The sequence below is a fragment of the Neolamprologus brichardi genome, chromosome 23 (genome assembly GCF_056152115.1).
Source record: "Neolamprologus brichardi isolate AB-2024 chromosome 23, ASM5615211v1, whole genome shotgun sequence".
Lineage (NCBI taxonomy): Eukaryota > Metazoa > Chordata > Actinopteri > Cichliformes > Cichlidae > Neolamprologus > Neolamprologus brichardi.
Window position 1 is genome coordinate 14,272,095 of NC_142125.1, and position 15,535 is coordinate 14,287,629.

At 38.0% G+C, this 15,535-nt stretch overlaps 1 protein-coding gene across 2 annotated transcripts; it reads right to left on the reverse strand.

Annotated features, from left to right (window-relative positions):
- Positions 1-5,139: 5,139 nt before the first annotated feature.
- LOC102776483 (kynurenine--oxoglutarate transaminase 3-like) lies at positions 5,140-12,554 on the reverse strand. Of its 2 annotated transcripts, none has more exons than XM_006790465.3 (14): positions 12,337-12,554; positions 10,805-10,895; positions 9,944-10,005; positions 9,630-9,774; positions 9,328-9,477; positions 9,142-9,228; positions 8,764-8,886; positions 8,546-8,666; positions 8,235-8,311; positions 8,060-8,149; positions 7,798-7,984; positions 5,761-5,834; positions 5,589-5,675; positions 5,140-5,483 (listed from the first exon to the last, which is right to left on the reverse strand). In XM_006790465.3, exons 2-14 carry the CDS (start codon positions 10,892-10,894, stop codon positions 5,427-5,429), a joined length of 1,350 nt encoding a protein of 449 aa, XP_006790528.2. In that variant the 5' UTR covers position 10,895; positions 12,337-12,554; the 3' UTR covers positions 5,140-5,426. The 2 variants fall into 2 exon arrangements, with proteins under 2 accessions (XP_006790528.2, XP_006790529.2); XM_006790466.3 differs by having other exon boundaries at positions 12,290-12,554.
- Between the last annotated feature and the right edge of the window lie 2,981 nt (positions 12,555-15,535).

Here is a 15,535-nt window from a genome sequence, read left to right on the forward strand (position 1 = left end):
AAGTGCATATACTTATGCACTGAAAATTCTCCTTGATATGGCACACAGTAGGAAACCAACAGAAGTTTAAGGTGAAGTAAATGGAACAAAAACAACATGACCTCATGTGCCTACCATACTCTGTTTCAAAAGACTGCTCGCATCTAAAGACATTGAGCTCTTGGTGATAGGGTAGCCAGTCTCAAATAAAGAGTATATGGTAGTAATAAGGAGATATGAGAGAATAATAGTAAGCAATTTTAAATCCCAGTGGCTTTCTTTAGTTTCTTTAAAAAAAAAATAAAGGTTTCATGGTTATTTTAAATGCTAATCAAAAGTACTTTCAAAAGAATAATCAGATATTTGAACTGATCTCGAAGGACTTCATCCTACAGAAGCTTATAAGAAATGTGCAAAAGGCTCATCATTCATTAAAGTGCATCTTATCATACAGGAATCACATAAAAGTTTAAAAGGTGTGCCTTGTAAGATTAGATATTCCTGTCTATTTAAAATTGTAAAGTCTTGAATGAATTTTAAAACACGTTCAACTTTCTTTTTTTTAAAAATAAAACATATTTACATTAACAGTCCTCTTTCTGTACCTTCATAGTATACCAAGGGGCTGACGGTCTACACAAAGCTGTAGACTTTGCCATGATAAGGGATCTGATAGAGTTGTATGGTTACTATTTTTAACAACCAGATTTATTTTGAGATTAGTGCCAATGTTCACATAACTTCAGTAATAAATAATAATAATAATATAATAATAAATTCATTCAAGAATATAAATTTGGTGGAGCAGTGAATACTGTTGTTACTCATCTAATTTATTTGCACTGATCTTGCTACACCTCACACACTGGTGTTACGAGGCTAATGTACATTTGTACTAGTTTCCTTGACAGAGGAACCAAAGGATCGCCTTAGGTTTGTCTTAGGTAACACAAACATACAAAAAATACTGTTCTTGATGTGAAAAATCTTCAAAGTCTTGCTACATAGCAAACTAAACACAGAACTGAATTTAATAGATCAACACATACACATTGTACAGTAAATTATCAACATGCTGGTAGTGCCTGCTTTACTTTAGCAAAAACTGTCCCGAAATCACTTAAAAAGTCATGTGGTCTAAGTAATTAATATTACTGATAAACATGTGCTATCTGTTGCCAAGTTTTTATTCACTGTAGTCAAATCACAGCAGGTTATTAGGGACAACCTCGTGATTTCTTCATGGGTAAAGCACCACAGACCCAGGGATCAAATTTGTGATTATGTAAAAAAACTGGCTGCTAGTTTCCATAACATCATCAGCTACATACACTGAAAGGTTCACACAGTCACGGTGTGTTGATGTTAATCTGGAGGTCGAGGGGGGGGGGGGGGGGGGGGGGGGGAGGCTCATCATGGCCCTCTTGTTTGCCTAGCAGAACAGAGCACCTTCATCCCTACCAACAGCACAATTTCATGCCAAGTAGCTTGGAACGTTAACTATTAACTCTGAGGCTACAATTAAAAGCATTTCATCAGATAATGATTCCTCCACCACATTAAATGCAGGCACAACCCTGTTGGCTACGACAGCTGGAAATGGCTTTAAGTTCAGTATTTATGGTGCACAATTTGCAGAGCACACAGAGACATGTTTTAAACATGGAATGCCATCATTTGTCCAGGTTACTCCAAATATTTAAAGGAAAGATACCGCAGCCTCCTCACCGGGTGTATTGGTTATGCAGCTAATATTTGGAGTACTTCAAATGTTTAGTATCCACAATGATGAAATTCATTGTTGTGTGATTATTAGACAGTTAGATTCAATAATTTAGGTAAACTCAGTAATTTACTTGCATTTTGACTTCTTACAAGATGGTTCACATTATAACATTCAAGGTTTTGCCTATTTGCTACAGAACAGCTCACATTCTACCAAAGAAAAAAAGCCCAGAACTGTGATTAAAAACACTTTTGAAGTAGGGTTTCATTTACTCAACAACAAATACAAAATACTTTTAGTTTAATAAATGACCAGTCTTGTAACATTCTGTTAAGTAAGACACTTAAAAAAGACTCATTAGTATGACTATATGCAGACCAATCATGCTTACATGCAACATCTCCCACTCAAAAACCTCACACTATAGCAGGAAATCCCAGAGTACATAAGTAAAAATACCAACACTCTTCAAAGATCATGAATCATTTTGAACTCTCTGTTATTTCCATCCTGTAAAAGCAGAAACCGTTTTTAAAAACAATCAATTTAAAATCAAAGACAGGTTTATTTCTTTAACTGAGCCATTTTTTTCCCTTGCATCACTCATGTTACAGGGGAATCCAAAACACTAAATATGACATTAAAAGTGGATTTTTCTTTCAGTCTGATGTACTTTGTCTCCCCCAAGTGGTTCACAGCAGTGCTTCATTTTCTTGTAATGTTATAAACAAATAAATAGATTAAACTATGATCAACTAACTATTAATTATATAAAATTTATTTTTGATTATTTTCTTAACTACTGTAATTACTATAGATATCTATTTATTTATCCACTACTTTTAACACAAAATTACTACATCATTATCTAGGAATAGCATTTTTGGTAACAGTTTCCATGTCGCAAGCAGCCTTTAGATATTTCACATTTTTTTAACTACTTTTGCTGTATCAACAATGTATGTACAGCACTCATTTTATTATTTAAACAATTAAGCTGTGACATTTCTTGCTGTATCACTAACATGATTATCTTTACACATGCTTATATCTTTTTGTGGAATTGTTTCATGAAAGTCATGATTACTATACCTATGAGAAGTTAAAATATCTGAATCGTAATTCTAATAATTAGTTTCCCTTTTTGTTTAACTGTACGTTTATAGCTATGGACAGGGACAGTAGAGAGCAGACAGGGCAGGAGGGAGAAAGCGGGGGAGTGATCTGGTACGGACTCAAACCCTGTAGCATTTCAGTATATGGGTAGCCTGTTCAAAAACGTGTGCTATAATGGCATCTCCAGATTACCTGCATAAGGAAGCTCAAGCCCAATGTATGTGCAGAAGATTACTGTTACACATTATGAGTCACCAAACATACTCAAGAGTGCATCATACACAGCAAGGGTACTAAAGTAACAACTGGTGAAACTTAAATACATAAAATAGAGGTGTCAGTATAAATGAAACCACTGGAAACTTACATACATCATATATAATTTCCCAGACTTAGATAAAAAGCAGAAAATAACAGGCTAAGAATTGCTAGATAATATTAATAATCCAGGTTAGGCTAAGGGGGTGTTTTTCTTTCTCTGTCTTTTTTTCCAGGAAAGGAACAGATTCAGACAAGCTTACACGTGGATGGAGTGGAGCAGAAGATCCCCAGGGGGAAATGACAGGACTTCCACGTCGCTACCCAGAAGAAGAGAGTCATAAGAATACTTGTTTTTGTTGTGGTATAAAACTGTATTGCCCGCTTACAGGGGTATACTTTTTGTGAAGCAGACTGCTGGTTCACATCCTGGTCCAGCGCACTGTAACTTGTAATTTCAACTGCTAAAGTGAATGAAAACTGGAATTAAAAGCAGTTGTAAATGAAAGGAAAAAAAGTGAACCTGTTGGGGTTGCAATGACCAGGAAGTATTTGTTGTCAAGTTGATGTAGTTCCATGTCATAGCAGAAGGTGACACTAGAGCCAAAGATATGATGTAAGGGTAGACAAAAAAAATGTAGAAGAGCTAGAATATGAGGGAACGGGATTGTTGTTGGTGCTAGCTAAGAGGATGTAATAAAGACAGGAAGCAGAGATGGGAAAGGACTAGTTGTTGAGAAATAAGTAGAGAAAGAAAAGAGGGGTGAGTAGAAATGTTGAAAGCGGATTGTAGAGTAGGATAAAGGTGGTGGCTGAGCAGGTGTTTTCCCCCAATGCATTTGAGTGCAATTCGTTTTGGTGCTCAGGAGCATGGCAATAAAGGTTGCATTCATGGGGATCCCGGAAAATTTTTTAAGCATTTTATATAAGTTTGAGTACACGGCCTCTGCATTAACAGCTTTAAAACGACACAGGACGTCACATTTTTATAAGTATTCAAGCTGACACTGAACTTTTGTCAATTGAGGGCCGAAGTTGTAGCTTAGCAGCCACGTAACACAGCTACACTGCTAGCAACATGATTACAGTCACGTGGTATGAATAGCAGTTTGACATGCAATCTCATTTCTGTTAGTTTTTACAAAATTAAACCTTAGTCCATTACCCTGAAATGAGAACAAAATGACTGCAAAAAAATCTTATAAGACAACTTAACTAAGAGGGAGTCCTAATTGGACTTTTTTTTTTCTTTCTGGCTCCTAGATAGTTATGAACTCACCTGAATGGTTGTGATGCCAAAGGCAAGTGGTATCACAATGCTGTATGAGACCTTTTGTTTTTGGCCAGGATTGTTCACTTGTTCCCATACATTACAAAAAGAGTTTCTAATCCAACAGTTGAAAACAGTCCTCTATACTCAAATGTTATCTCACATCCAAAACTAGGAGTAAAAGGTAAGAACATATCCCTGTGTTGGTGTTGTTCCTGGATCATTAAAACTGACGTTGGTACAGGTTCAAAAAATTTAACTGGTTTTCCCTCTGAGTGGTTTTACTGTATTTTAGTTAACTGGATTCTATGTATTCCATAAAGCTTTTAACTGTATTTTATTATTATTTTTTTAGTAATGTCTTAATGTGTTCTTTTTCACAGTGAGCATGCCTGCGCTGCAAAACAAACTGCACCAATGAGAACAAATCAAATGATTTAAGCAGACAATAAAATAACACCAAACTTTGTCAATACATTTAATTCTCAAGCTTCTTCGGGCTGCTCCCTTTAGGGATCGCCACAGTGCATCATCGGCCTTCAGCTCACTCCATCCCTAACATCCACTTCTAATAAATCAACCCCTCTGCATGTCCTCATTCACTATATTCATGTATCTCCTTCCTTTTCCTCCTGCCTGGGAGCTACATCTTCAGCATCTTTATTAATACATTTAATAACTGTACTTTTTAAAAGGAGTCTTAAACCTTTATGGATGTTTGGTACCAGCAGATTGCTGTTAATCCAATGATTAGCACTAAAATTTCACAAAACATTTGATCACAATAAAGTTTTAACAAACCAGTCCCATAGTTTTATTGGAAAGAGAGGACACAGAAAAGGCACAGTTACAACAGAACAAGAAGAAAGAATCTGTTGTGTTTCATGATTTAACTCTCTACAAATAACAGCCAAAAACAGAATGACTGACTAGGGTTTTTTCATCTATTCAATATTTGGGTTTCCTTTCTCCTAACACACTGTACAGTTCAAAATATGTACTCTATATTCAACTCTTCTAATACATTTGGCTATTTTCCAGTTAGTGTAGAGTTTAAGTCTTCCGAAGCACCTCCCGTTAAACCTTCGTCCAGCTCTTCAAGATGCTCCGCGCTGCGTCGAGAGTACTATCTTGCTGTTAAGAGAAACGGAGGAAAAATAAAAACTGCACCTCAGCCAAGATTCATCTTCACTGGATAATTTTAGAGGTACTGTGTTTATTGACACTTTGTGTGTTTACCTTAATGAAGCAGAGGCGAATATATTTCTCAAAGTCTTTCGTAGACTCTTCTCCAACAAATGCAGTAACTGGAATGGCTGCAAGTTTCTGTGTGAAATATATATTTCCATTTTTTAAAAAAGCATTTTAAAAACATGTTGCTTTCAATATAGTAGAATGAAGAAATATTTACCTTTTCTTTAATCATCCACTTCACAAACTTGTAGTCATAGGCTTCATCCTCATCCATATGTGAAAGGTCCTGATCTATAATGAACACAGAGAGGGGGGGGGGGATATACATTTTAAGGGTAAGAAACAGTCTCACTGACCAGTCGTCAGGTCAGCAGATCCTTACTGGGTTATTTTTGAAGTGTTGCTGCAGCTTGGGGATTTTTCCATCCCATTTCTTATGAAAATTACATTTAATGAATAATATATTTATACTCAAATCTCACTTAACTGACTGCAGATTATCAAGTACACACACAACATGTTGTAATACTCTCCAACCACTGTACCTGTCTGGCCTTACCAACTATGCTTACCGGCTAATTCATGGGATGGCATTTGGGCTGGTTTTGTCACACAGGCATGGGAATCTGTTTGATCTAGTATTCATAAGTTATCCACATGACGGTCTACATATGCAGGGTTCATACGCATTTTACAGGGTCAAATTTAAGCACTTTCAATGTCCATTTTCAAGCTTTTCCAGCACATTACCAAAAAATGAATGCATGTTTAACTTAGCAGCACCTCAGTAAGGCCATGTAAAAATTAAAACTAAAAATGTTATTTAAAAATGTCCTTTGTTCCCTTTTGTTAAGACATAGAAAAATGCACAACCAGGGAAATTCGGTAGCACAAAAAAAGTGGCTATTCTTTGTGCCCATATGGATCAGTCCCTCTTATTACATTATTTCCTTAAGCCTTAAGTTGGTTAGTTAAGTATCGGACTAATGTTTAAACCTTTTACTTGAGTGAACTCACATTACTGCTACTACTAAGTAATGTTAGCTAAATTCACAGCATATTCCATAAATCACCATGCCATGACTAACTGCTATAACAGCGCTGACGCACTACATCACACTCAGTGCATTTCAGTCATTTCTCCAGCAAGTTTGATAGCTAGCAAAATAATAGTTTTGAAAATTTGCATGTGTTATGTACACATTCTCAAAAATCATTTACTAGGACTCACCTATCATGTGACTCGAGAGTGCAAACTCCACCATTGTCGTTTCCATCAAACACTCATTTAAACAGCAATCTCCAGGCTTGTTAGCGCACTCATCCCCAACTGTCCGGGGAAGGGGCGGGGTCACACATTGAAACAGACTGACATGGAGAAGTGCTAGGCAGCCCAGGCGGAGAAATTTTGCTTTTAGACTTTGCGACTCATTTTATTTCTCTATCTGATAAGAAAACTATTCGGTCAGATAGTTTTTTGTGGTAAATGAAATACAGTTTCAAGCACTTTTAAGCACCACATCTGAAATTCAAGCACTTTTTAAACCTTGAAAAGACAACATTAAAATTCAAGCATTTTCAAGGGTTTCAAGCACCCGTCAAACCCTGCATATGCATACTTTATCAAACTTGCATTAATAGATTTTCTGGTCACTTGGGGACACCAAAAAACAAACGGTGTACATGACATTTGTTGTGTGAAGTTTCGTTTGAGCCACTCACTGAGCCAGAGTTCTCCTGCATATAAAAAACTCCTTTGGGGGAAGTTTTTTTTTTTTTTTAGGGTTAATGATGTAACTGTCTTTGTTACATCAATAGCAACCGTCAGTTGAGATTACCTTCTTTTTTGAGTTAAAGGAAATGGGAAATGGACTGGTTCTTATAAGGCACTTTTCTGCTCAGCCTAGATACTCAAAGTGCTTTATACAACTAGCCTCATTTACCCATTCACACCTATTCATGCAGACACTTTTTCCTATGTTTTTTTTCTATAGAGGTTCTTTATAACCAAAATTCACGTGTTTGGCATACAGACTGGAGCAGCCAGGAATCGAAGCACCATCCTTCCAATTAGCAGAACTGCTCTACCTCCTGAGCTACAGCCACCCCAAAGCACACAGTACAAATATGAAAACAGAAAATTGTTAACTAAACCCAGCTGAAGTTAGAACACAATACCAAACTGTAAGAAACATTGCAAAGTCACATATAACTAAGTGTTTTGCGATGTCAGTTTAAAATTGCAGTAACTCACTAAGAGCTGTGACATCCACGAGCATGAAGTAGCCTCCCTCTGGGATTATGGGAGTCATGCCAGCCTCCTCCACAATGGCAGCCAGGCGGTCCCTCTTTCCTTCAAGTTCATCTGCCAGTGAAGTGAAATAACACTCAGGCTGATCCATCACCTCATAGTTTAAGAGTAAACCTTGTGCCACTGCCTCCTGACAAGAAAAAAACAACTTTAGAACTGAAGTACAATCAAGAGCCTGCATGACTGAGATGTTTGGTGGACTCGCCTGCAGAGGTGTGGGACAGGTGTACAGGGAATTCTGCATGACTGTCTGAAGATGCTTCATCAAGTGCTCAGGTCCAATAGACCAACCAAGCTAGAAGATACAAATGTCACAACAAGGTCAGATTAATGATTAAATAAGTCATTGTTAAATAATAACATGGCTTAACACGACTTACCTTCCATCCAGTCACACTAAACGTCTTTCCTGCACTGCCAATAGTAACAGTTCTATCCCACATTCCAGGCAGAGTTGCTGCAGAGAGAAAACAATGTTGAAATGTCAAATACAAAGTAAAAAGTAATTATGTGCTTCAACAATTCGGTTAGAATTAATCATTTAAAAACACATAGGAGCAGACGCCAGTTTGTGAAAAACGTCATTTTGATGCACAATCTTGATTACATTCTCCGAGCTGGACATGGCCGTCGCTCCTAATAACATTTCATGTTTGTAGCTGGAGAAATACCTGTTGACCAATACACATACCAATTTTGACATGCTGGTGTCCCCTGTAGACGAGCCACTCATAAACCTCATCACTGAAGCACAGAGTGTCATGTTTAATGCAGAGGTCTGCGATCATCTGCAACTCGTCTTTGGTGAAAACCTGCAGGAAGAAGACAGGAACGAACTGGTCAGAGCAACGGTCATGGTCTCAGTAGCTTTTTCAAACACAGTGACAGATAACTTAGCTGTGTGCTTACCTTTCCAATGGGATTGTTGGGAGTGTTGATGATGATGGCCTTTGTCTTAGAGTTGAATTTACCTGCGAGCTCATCTGGGTCCAGAAACCAGTCGGCGCTTGTGATCGTCTTCTTTCCAGACTTCTGAAATGTTGAAGATTTGTGTTAAAGGTACTGACATCTGCTAACATCCTCAGGCCGGAGCAGCAGGTAGACAGTGCTCCATGCACTGAATTCAGATGAACTCTTTACAGCACAGCACATCTTTCTAACAGTGAATTTTCTCTTTTCTCGTGTTAATAGTTTAATTATATGTTGTACAGAATAGGTTATATTATTTTTTGCAGGTTGTTTTAAGTTGTATTTGGGGATGCAAACTAAACACATGGCCATACTTACAAGTCTTAGCGGTATCAACACAGGCTTGCCCCCGGCCATACGAACCATAGGTACATAACAATCAAAGAAAGGTTCAATAATGATGACCTGGAAGAAGGGAAATTACACATTGAATGTGCTGGGAGAACATTTATGGACGTAAATATGAACGTTTCTGAATATGAAGCAAGGGAGCGAAGTCCTCACCTCATCCCCTTCTTCCACTAGAGCTTGGATGGCACTGAATAAGGAACCATAGCCACCAACCGTGACCAAAATTTCTTTTAAGGGATCAATCTGACGTCCATAGGCCTTCCCATACACCTGAGAGAGGGCCTTCACCAAAGATGGATGCCCCTTTTCAATAAACACAGAGCATAAGTGAAAGAACAGAAAAACCATGAACAACGTAGTTACTGCAAATCTCTCATAATAATACAGTATTCATTAAGATGGTATGGGAGTTTTAACACACGAAACTCTGCAGATTGTGGTCCACAAAGACATACAAAGCCTCTGGTGTACTGGTTCATCCTGTCAACTGATGCGGCCTTCGCTAGCGCCTCCTTGACATAAGAAGGTGGAGGAATGTCTGGAAAGCCCTGGCCCAGGTTAACAACAGATGGGTCGGCTGCCAGTGCCGTGAAAGCCACCCTAAAGTAACACAGGAATAAAAGCTTCACTAGAAACAACAGAAATTAGTACATATTTCTGACCAATGGGCAAACAAAGGGCATATTTTCATATTTGAAAGTGGTACAAAAGTGGTCTGTTAACAGAACTCCTGCCATCTCTTATAAAGACATACAAATGCTTTACTCACCAGACATTCTTGTCCAGTCCTTCAATTCTTTTGGCATGTGTGTGCCGTGACATCATTACGTGCTGCAACAAAATACAAAACAGTATGACAACTTCAGCTACTTAATCATATCCAGTCACCCAACATAGAGGAAATCGGAGTGGTGGTAAAATAATCGTTAACTAGCTGAATCTTGAGAAAACGTCAAAGTTTCAGGACTTTGCTCGGTGGCTGTGTAGCTTCTCCAGTTATACATCTACAAACATCGCAAACAAATCGGTTCAGTCAGTGTATCCTGCCAATTAACTAGGGCTGGGTATCGTCACTGATTTCTAGATTTCTAGAATCGATTCAATTCCGAAAGTAAAAGTCAGAGTGAATACATGACAATGTTTATGTGAAGCGTAGTTTGGATCTTCTTTTGCTGCTGGTTCGGTCAATATTGTTTGGAGAGACATCAAACTAACAGCTTTAGAATCAGCGCATAAAGGGCGTGAACACAAAGCGCGGACCCGCCGACAGATCAGAATCAGCGAGCTGTCGGCTTTCAGCCCCGACCGTGAGAAAGGCGACATCTAACTGATTCTGATCCGCGGGTTGCGCTGTGTGTTTAAGTCTTTGTGCAGAATCCGTGTTCCTGCTCTCATTTACTGTCTTAGCTGTTTGGTGGTTGTTGAGATTTCACCAGAGATTCTGGCATTTCGGGCAAAATAAATTTATATTAAAAAATCGATTCAGGATTTTAATGAATCGATTTTACGTTATCCAAGCCAGAATCCATTTTAATCGATAAATCGATTATAAAAACCCACCCCTACAATTAACAACCACATATCACATACCCTCTGTGGCACAGTTCAAATCTTTTTAAAGTGCTGTTACCTGTGAAGTAGTAAACGTCTTTCTGCAGGTTACGTGAGCTGATCGACATGTAAACCTGGAGCAGTTCAGGACCTGTCGTGCAATGCTCATGCTGCACAAAAAGAAAGGCAATTAAAAGAAAGTGAGTTAGTTTACTTCTGCTTTCCCAGTATAACCTGTAGCTTTGTGCAATAACTTTGCTGCTGTGACTATGACTTTGTGCTGAGTTAGATACCTCCACATGGATGAACTGTGGTTTTATCGTTCTAGTAAAGGACAAAGTCCTGCTTTTTTCTTTTTTTTTTTCCTTTTTAAACAAGACATCAGTTATCATCTACACCCCAAACTGAAGAATGTAGTCTGGCAAATTAACTGTTAAACGCTGTTTTTGCTTTGTGCCTTTTGGTGAATTTACTTTCATCAGATCACTTTAAAAAGGAAAAAAAAACTTAAGGTTTTCAATGCAAAGAAGTGCAGCCAAAAATGTGGCAAGACACCGATTTAATTAGGAGATTAATTATCTGTAACTGGATCGGGCAATGTACTTCTTCAAAAGTGGTAACAACTATTAATGCACTCAATGTAATACTTTTTAAATTTGTAACAGAAGAATTATTCTTTAACAAACCAATTCAATACATTCATAACAAAATTAATAAATGGACAATTTTAAAAACATTTGCTCTTTTGCATTTGTTTCATACACATTAAGTCTAGCAAGACATCCGCGTGGTTATCTCGGATCTTTACATTCTTCTTAAAGTTAATTTTCAAACTTTCAACTTAGGGCTTTGATATATTTTGCACTATGGTCAATACATTGCAATAAAAAAAACTAACTGCCTACAGCTGCAACAGTAGGTGGCGCAGATGTTCTTCGCTTCAGCCCACTGTCCCATCACGGGTACTGCTGGGCAATACCGGGGAGATATTATCCGGTAGGGCAGGGGTGTCAAACTCAAATACACAGTGGGCCAAAATTCTAAACTGGAACAAAGTCGCGGGCTAACATTAATATTTATTGAAAAAAAAAAATCTTCCTCCAGATATAAGAATGCATCTTTTCTTATGGACTCAAATAAGTTTTGCTGGAAAACTGAATATGGAACAAGCAAAGCTTAATACTAAACAATATATATATATTAGCTGTATAATACCAGTAGGCCAGCTCTAATAGTAATTTGTTATGGCTTCGCGGGCCAAATGTAATTAGGTTTGACACCTATGCGGTAGGGAGACAATGAAAACCCATGAACCGGTTTCACCTGCTGATTTTCCCTCAGTCGATTTATGCAGCTCTGCTGGCTGACATAAACGTGGATGTTCTCAGTGAAACATCTGAGTCATATGCTATCGTGGGCTGCAGATGAATACACAGCACCAGCTAGCTGAAGCTAACGGTAGCAAAAATGCTGATTAGGGATTAGCTGCTCCGTTAGCTTCACCTTGCTATATAACCCCCTGCTGACAACCAATGCTATCAGCCCTTCTTCACACATCACATACCATTCAGTCGTAGACGTTAAGGCACTGGCTCTGCAATCAGAACTTACTTAACACCTACAAACAGGTCCAGCGGTCAGGAGGAGGAGGAGACGTCACTGCTGCTGCTTTTATAGCTACCGGAAATTTGCGAGTTTTAACTCTCAGTGACACTTAGTGATATGAGTAAATGGCTCGACTCATGAGGAAAAGCAATACACACTTTATTTAATTTTTAGAAATCCAACGAAAGTCACTTAACACTTAACAGCATGAGGAGGACCGTTAAAACTCCCTAAGTTCACGTTTCGTCTTCAATTATTTGTTTACGTAACGGACCTGAAGGCAGCACGGTACTACCACACAGGCCTGTGAGGTGACGTATGTGTCACGTGTGGGGTAACAAATAATGATTTCACCTAAGTAGTCTTTGCGGCCACTTTTTTTACTCTGTCCATTAGTTCATTATTAAATGAGTCGGCATCTAGAAGCCAGTTGATGCTGTTAATGTCACGTTTAACAAAACAGCCACCACATCCAACTAAACAGTCCTGGGTGGATTGTTTATGAGTCTGTGCCAAGACTGACACAGTGGCAATGTGTAATAAGACATGCAGGGTTGTATTTGGAAACAAGGTTATTGAACATTTCTGGGTGAATTGGACAATACATGCAGTTTGGGGCTACATGTCAGCCAGTGGTCTTCTGGATCTTGTCAAAATTGTTGGCATTTTGAGCATCGACCATGCAGTACTATCTGGAAAGCATCTGATTGGCAGTAGTTTAATTTGTTCCTTATGAAAATGGTCCCAAACACACTGCCAATGCACTAAAAGCATACATGGATAGAAAACCATACAACTGAAGACTATCAGGAATGGGTTGGCCACCCTGGATCCAGGACCTCACATTATTGAAGCAGTCTATGATCATCTGGACAGAAAGTGGAACAAAATGTAGCTAACATCTAAACAAGAGCTCTGAATGTCCTGCAAGAAGCCTGGAGAACTATTCCTGAGGAAATTACCGGAAAGCTTGTCTAAGAGAGCTCAGGCTATGATGAAGAATAAACGTGGTCATAGACTTTTAAGCTCATTAAATTTGTACAAATGCAGTTTTTGCCTTACATTCTGTATTTCTTTGTATGTTTGCAGATGTTCAACTAAACCTGTGCACCTATTTTACATTTTCCTCGGAAAATATAAAGAAATCAGGGCTGTAATACTTTAATTCTGTAAATTTTAGTAAATGAGTGTTTATTTACTGCTGTTATTATTTGGAAAAATAACATTATTTTCTATATTTTATATTAAATCAAGGTAGGAAACCACAGAGGAATATGGGATGCCTTGCCAGAGCTTTTCTTATCCCTATTGAATTTGCAATCATATGTGCGTAGGGATATTTGAAGACATTAGATATCTGACCGCCTTTCTGAGAAACCTGCCAAGAAAGCACTTTCATCAACACGTTGCCTTCGGATCAGATTTTTATTGCTTTAAAAGATTTTTACTGTTACAGTAAACTTTGTGTTACATCACTCTTAAATCTCAACCCCACTGATTTTCATGGATTTATTTCCAACTATTTCTTTCATAATAAACCCATAGACTGAGGTGTCTTAAAATGGATTACATTTAATCAGGAATACATAACCAGATTATCAAAAGAAAGATGTGCAAATATATTTGCATTTTTTTATTCCTTCATTGCATTTTGAATAAATTCTGCCAATTCAAATTTCAAAATACAAAAAGTTTGTGTAGAACTAAATATGCTAAATGACTTCATTAAAAATGTAGTAACTTTTTTTCCCCCAGATTTAAATAAATTCCAAATTTGCAATATTTTTTATTTAGCAACCAAACTCCTTTGTACAAGGGTAAGGTAGTCTGAGCTGTATGCTTCCATGGAAACAGCTTTCAGATGAAATGTGGATGTGGATTAGATGAAATCATCAGGTAAATAAACTTGCAGCCTTTGTTCACCCAAATATGGCTGTGTTTCAAGTTTCCAACATAGCAATTCTTGCTAAGTAGCAGTGGGAGAGTGGGAAAGGTGGCACCAGAAATAAGTCAAAGTGATAAAAGTCGTAATGTTATTCTAACCAAAGAGGGGCTTTCTCCACTTTAAATCATGGCTACACTCAATGTTTCTAAGGGGACAGTGCATAGAGCTGAAAAACAAATCAAATGTTAGGACACCATCACAACATCACTATATCAAGCTTCGTTCCCAGAGAAAGAAAAGAAACTTCATCACAGATGTAATTTTATAAAATAAAGAACAGAAAGTTCCAACCATAAAAGCTCCTGTCAAAAAAGATCTATAGAGGTCCTAAAGCATTAGTGTCAATACACAAGGACTGGAAGAAGGCCAAGCACTTTAGAGAAACCAACATTTCACAGTGGATGATGAAAAAGCGTCATACTGGTTATGTGGATATGCAAACAGTACTCTCACTGATATAAACTACACAAAACACCTCAAGTAATGAAAATTAAAACTATTCTGAGCTATGTATTCCCTCGTGATAAATGATCTATCTCATAGATCATGCCAGTTGTTTCACACTGCATTAACTGGACCTAAACTGAGAAGAGTATGTGCTTGAAAATACAAAACAATTAAAATATTACTGGTGTATACTGGTTTGGAAGCTGCAAAGTGATTCACTAAGTGAATAGATTAGCCTTCAAGAAGATGGTATCGGGTAGCATCTGCTCTTTAAGTTCTCTGCAAGATGCAGTGGAAGTGCTGCTGGACTAAAATTGATGGCAGTGGGAAGTACGAGGCGATGTCTTAATGGCACTCTAATATTTTACATTATAGTAACAGCTCACGCGAACTGCACTATCAGTCTGTGCAGCAGGAAACAGAGGCAGTATTTGTAATACTTGTTAGTTGATGTCTCCAACAGCCACAAAAGCTAACAGTGTTCAAAACAACTTAAAAGCTTTCCTGCAAGATAACAGCAGTATAGCACAAAGAGTCTCTAATTCCTAAAGTGAAATTCAGTGGTGGAAGTTACAGAACTTTTAAATACTTTCACTAATCTGTGTTTTACTTAATTGCTCCTCAAATTCATGTTTTTGTTCTTGGAGGTGGTGGTGGTGGTCACAGGGCCCGGTGGCGCCAAGCTCTGACCACTGACGCCTCTGTCAGTGCGCCCCAGGGCAGCTGTGGCTACAATGTAGCTTGCCATCACCAGTGTGTGAATGTGTGTGTGAATGGGTGAATGACTGAATGTAGTGTAAAGCGCTTTGGGGT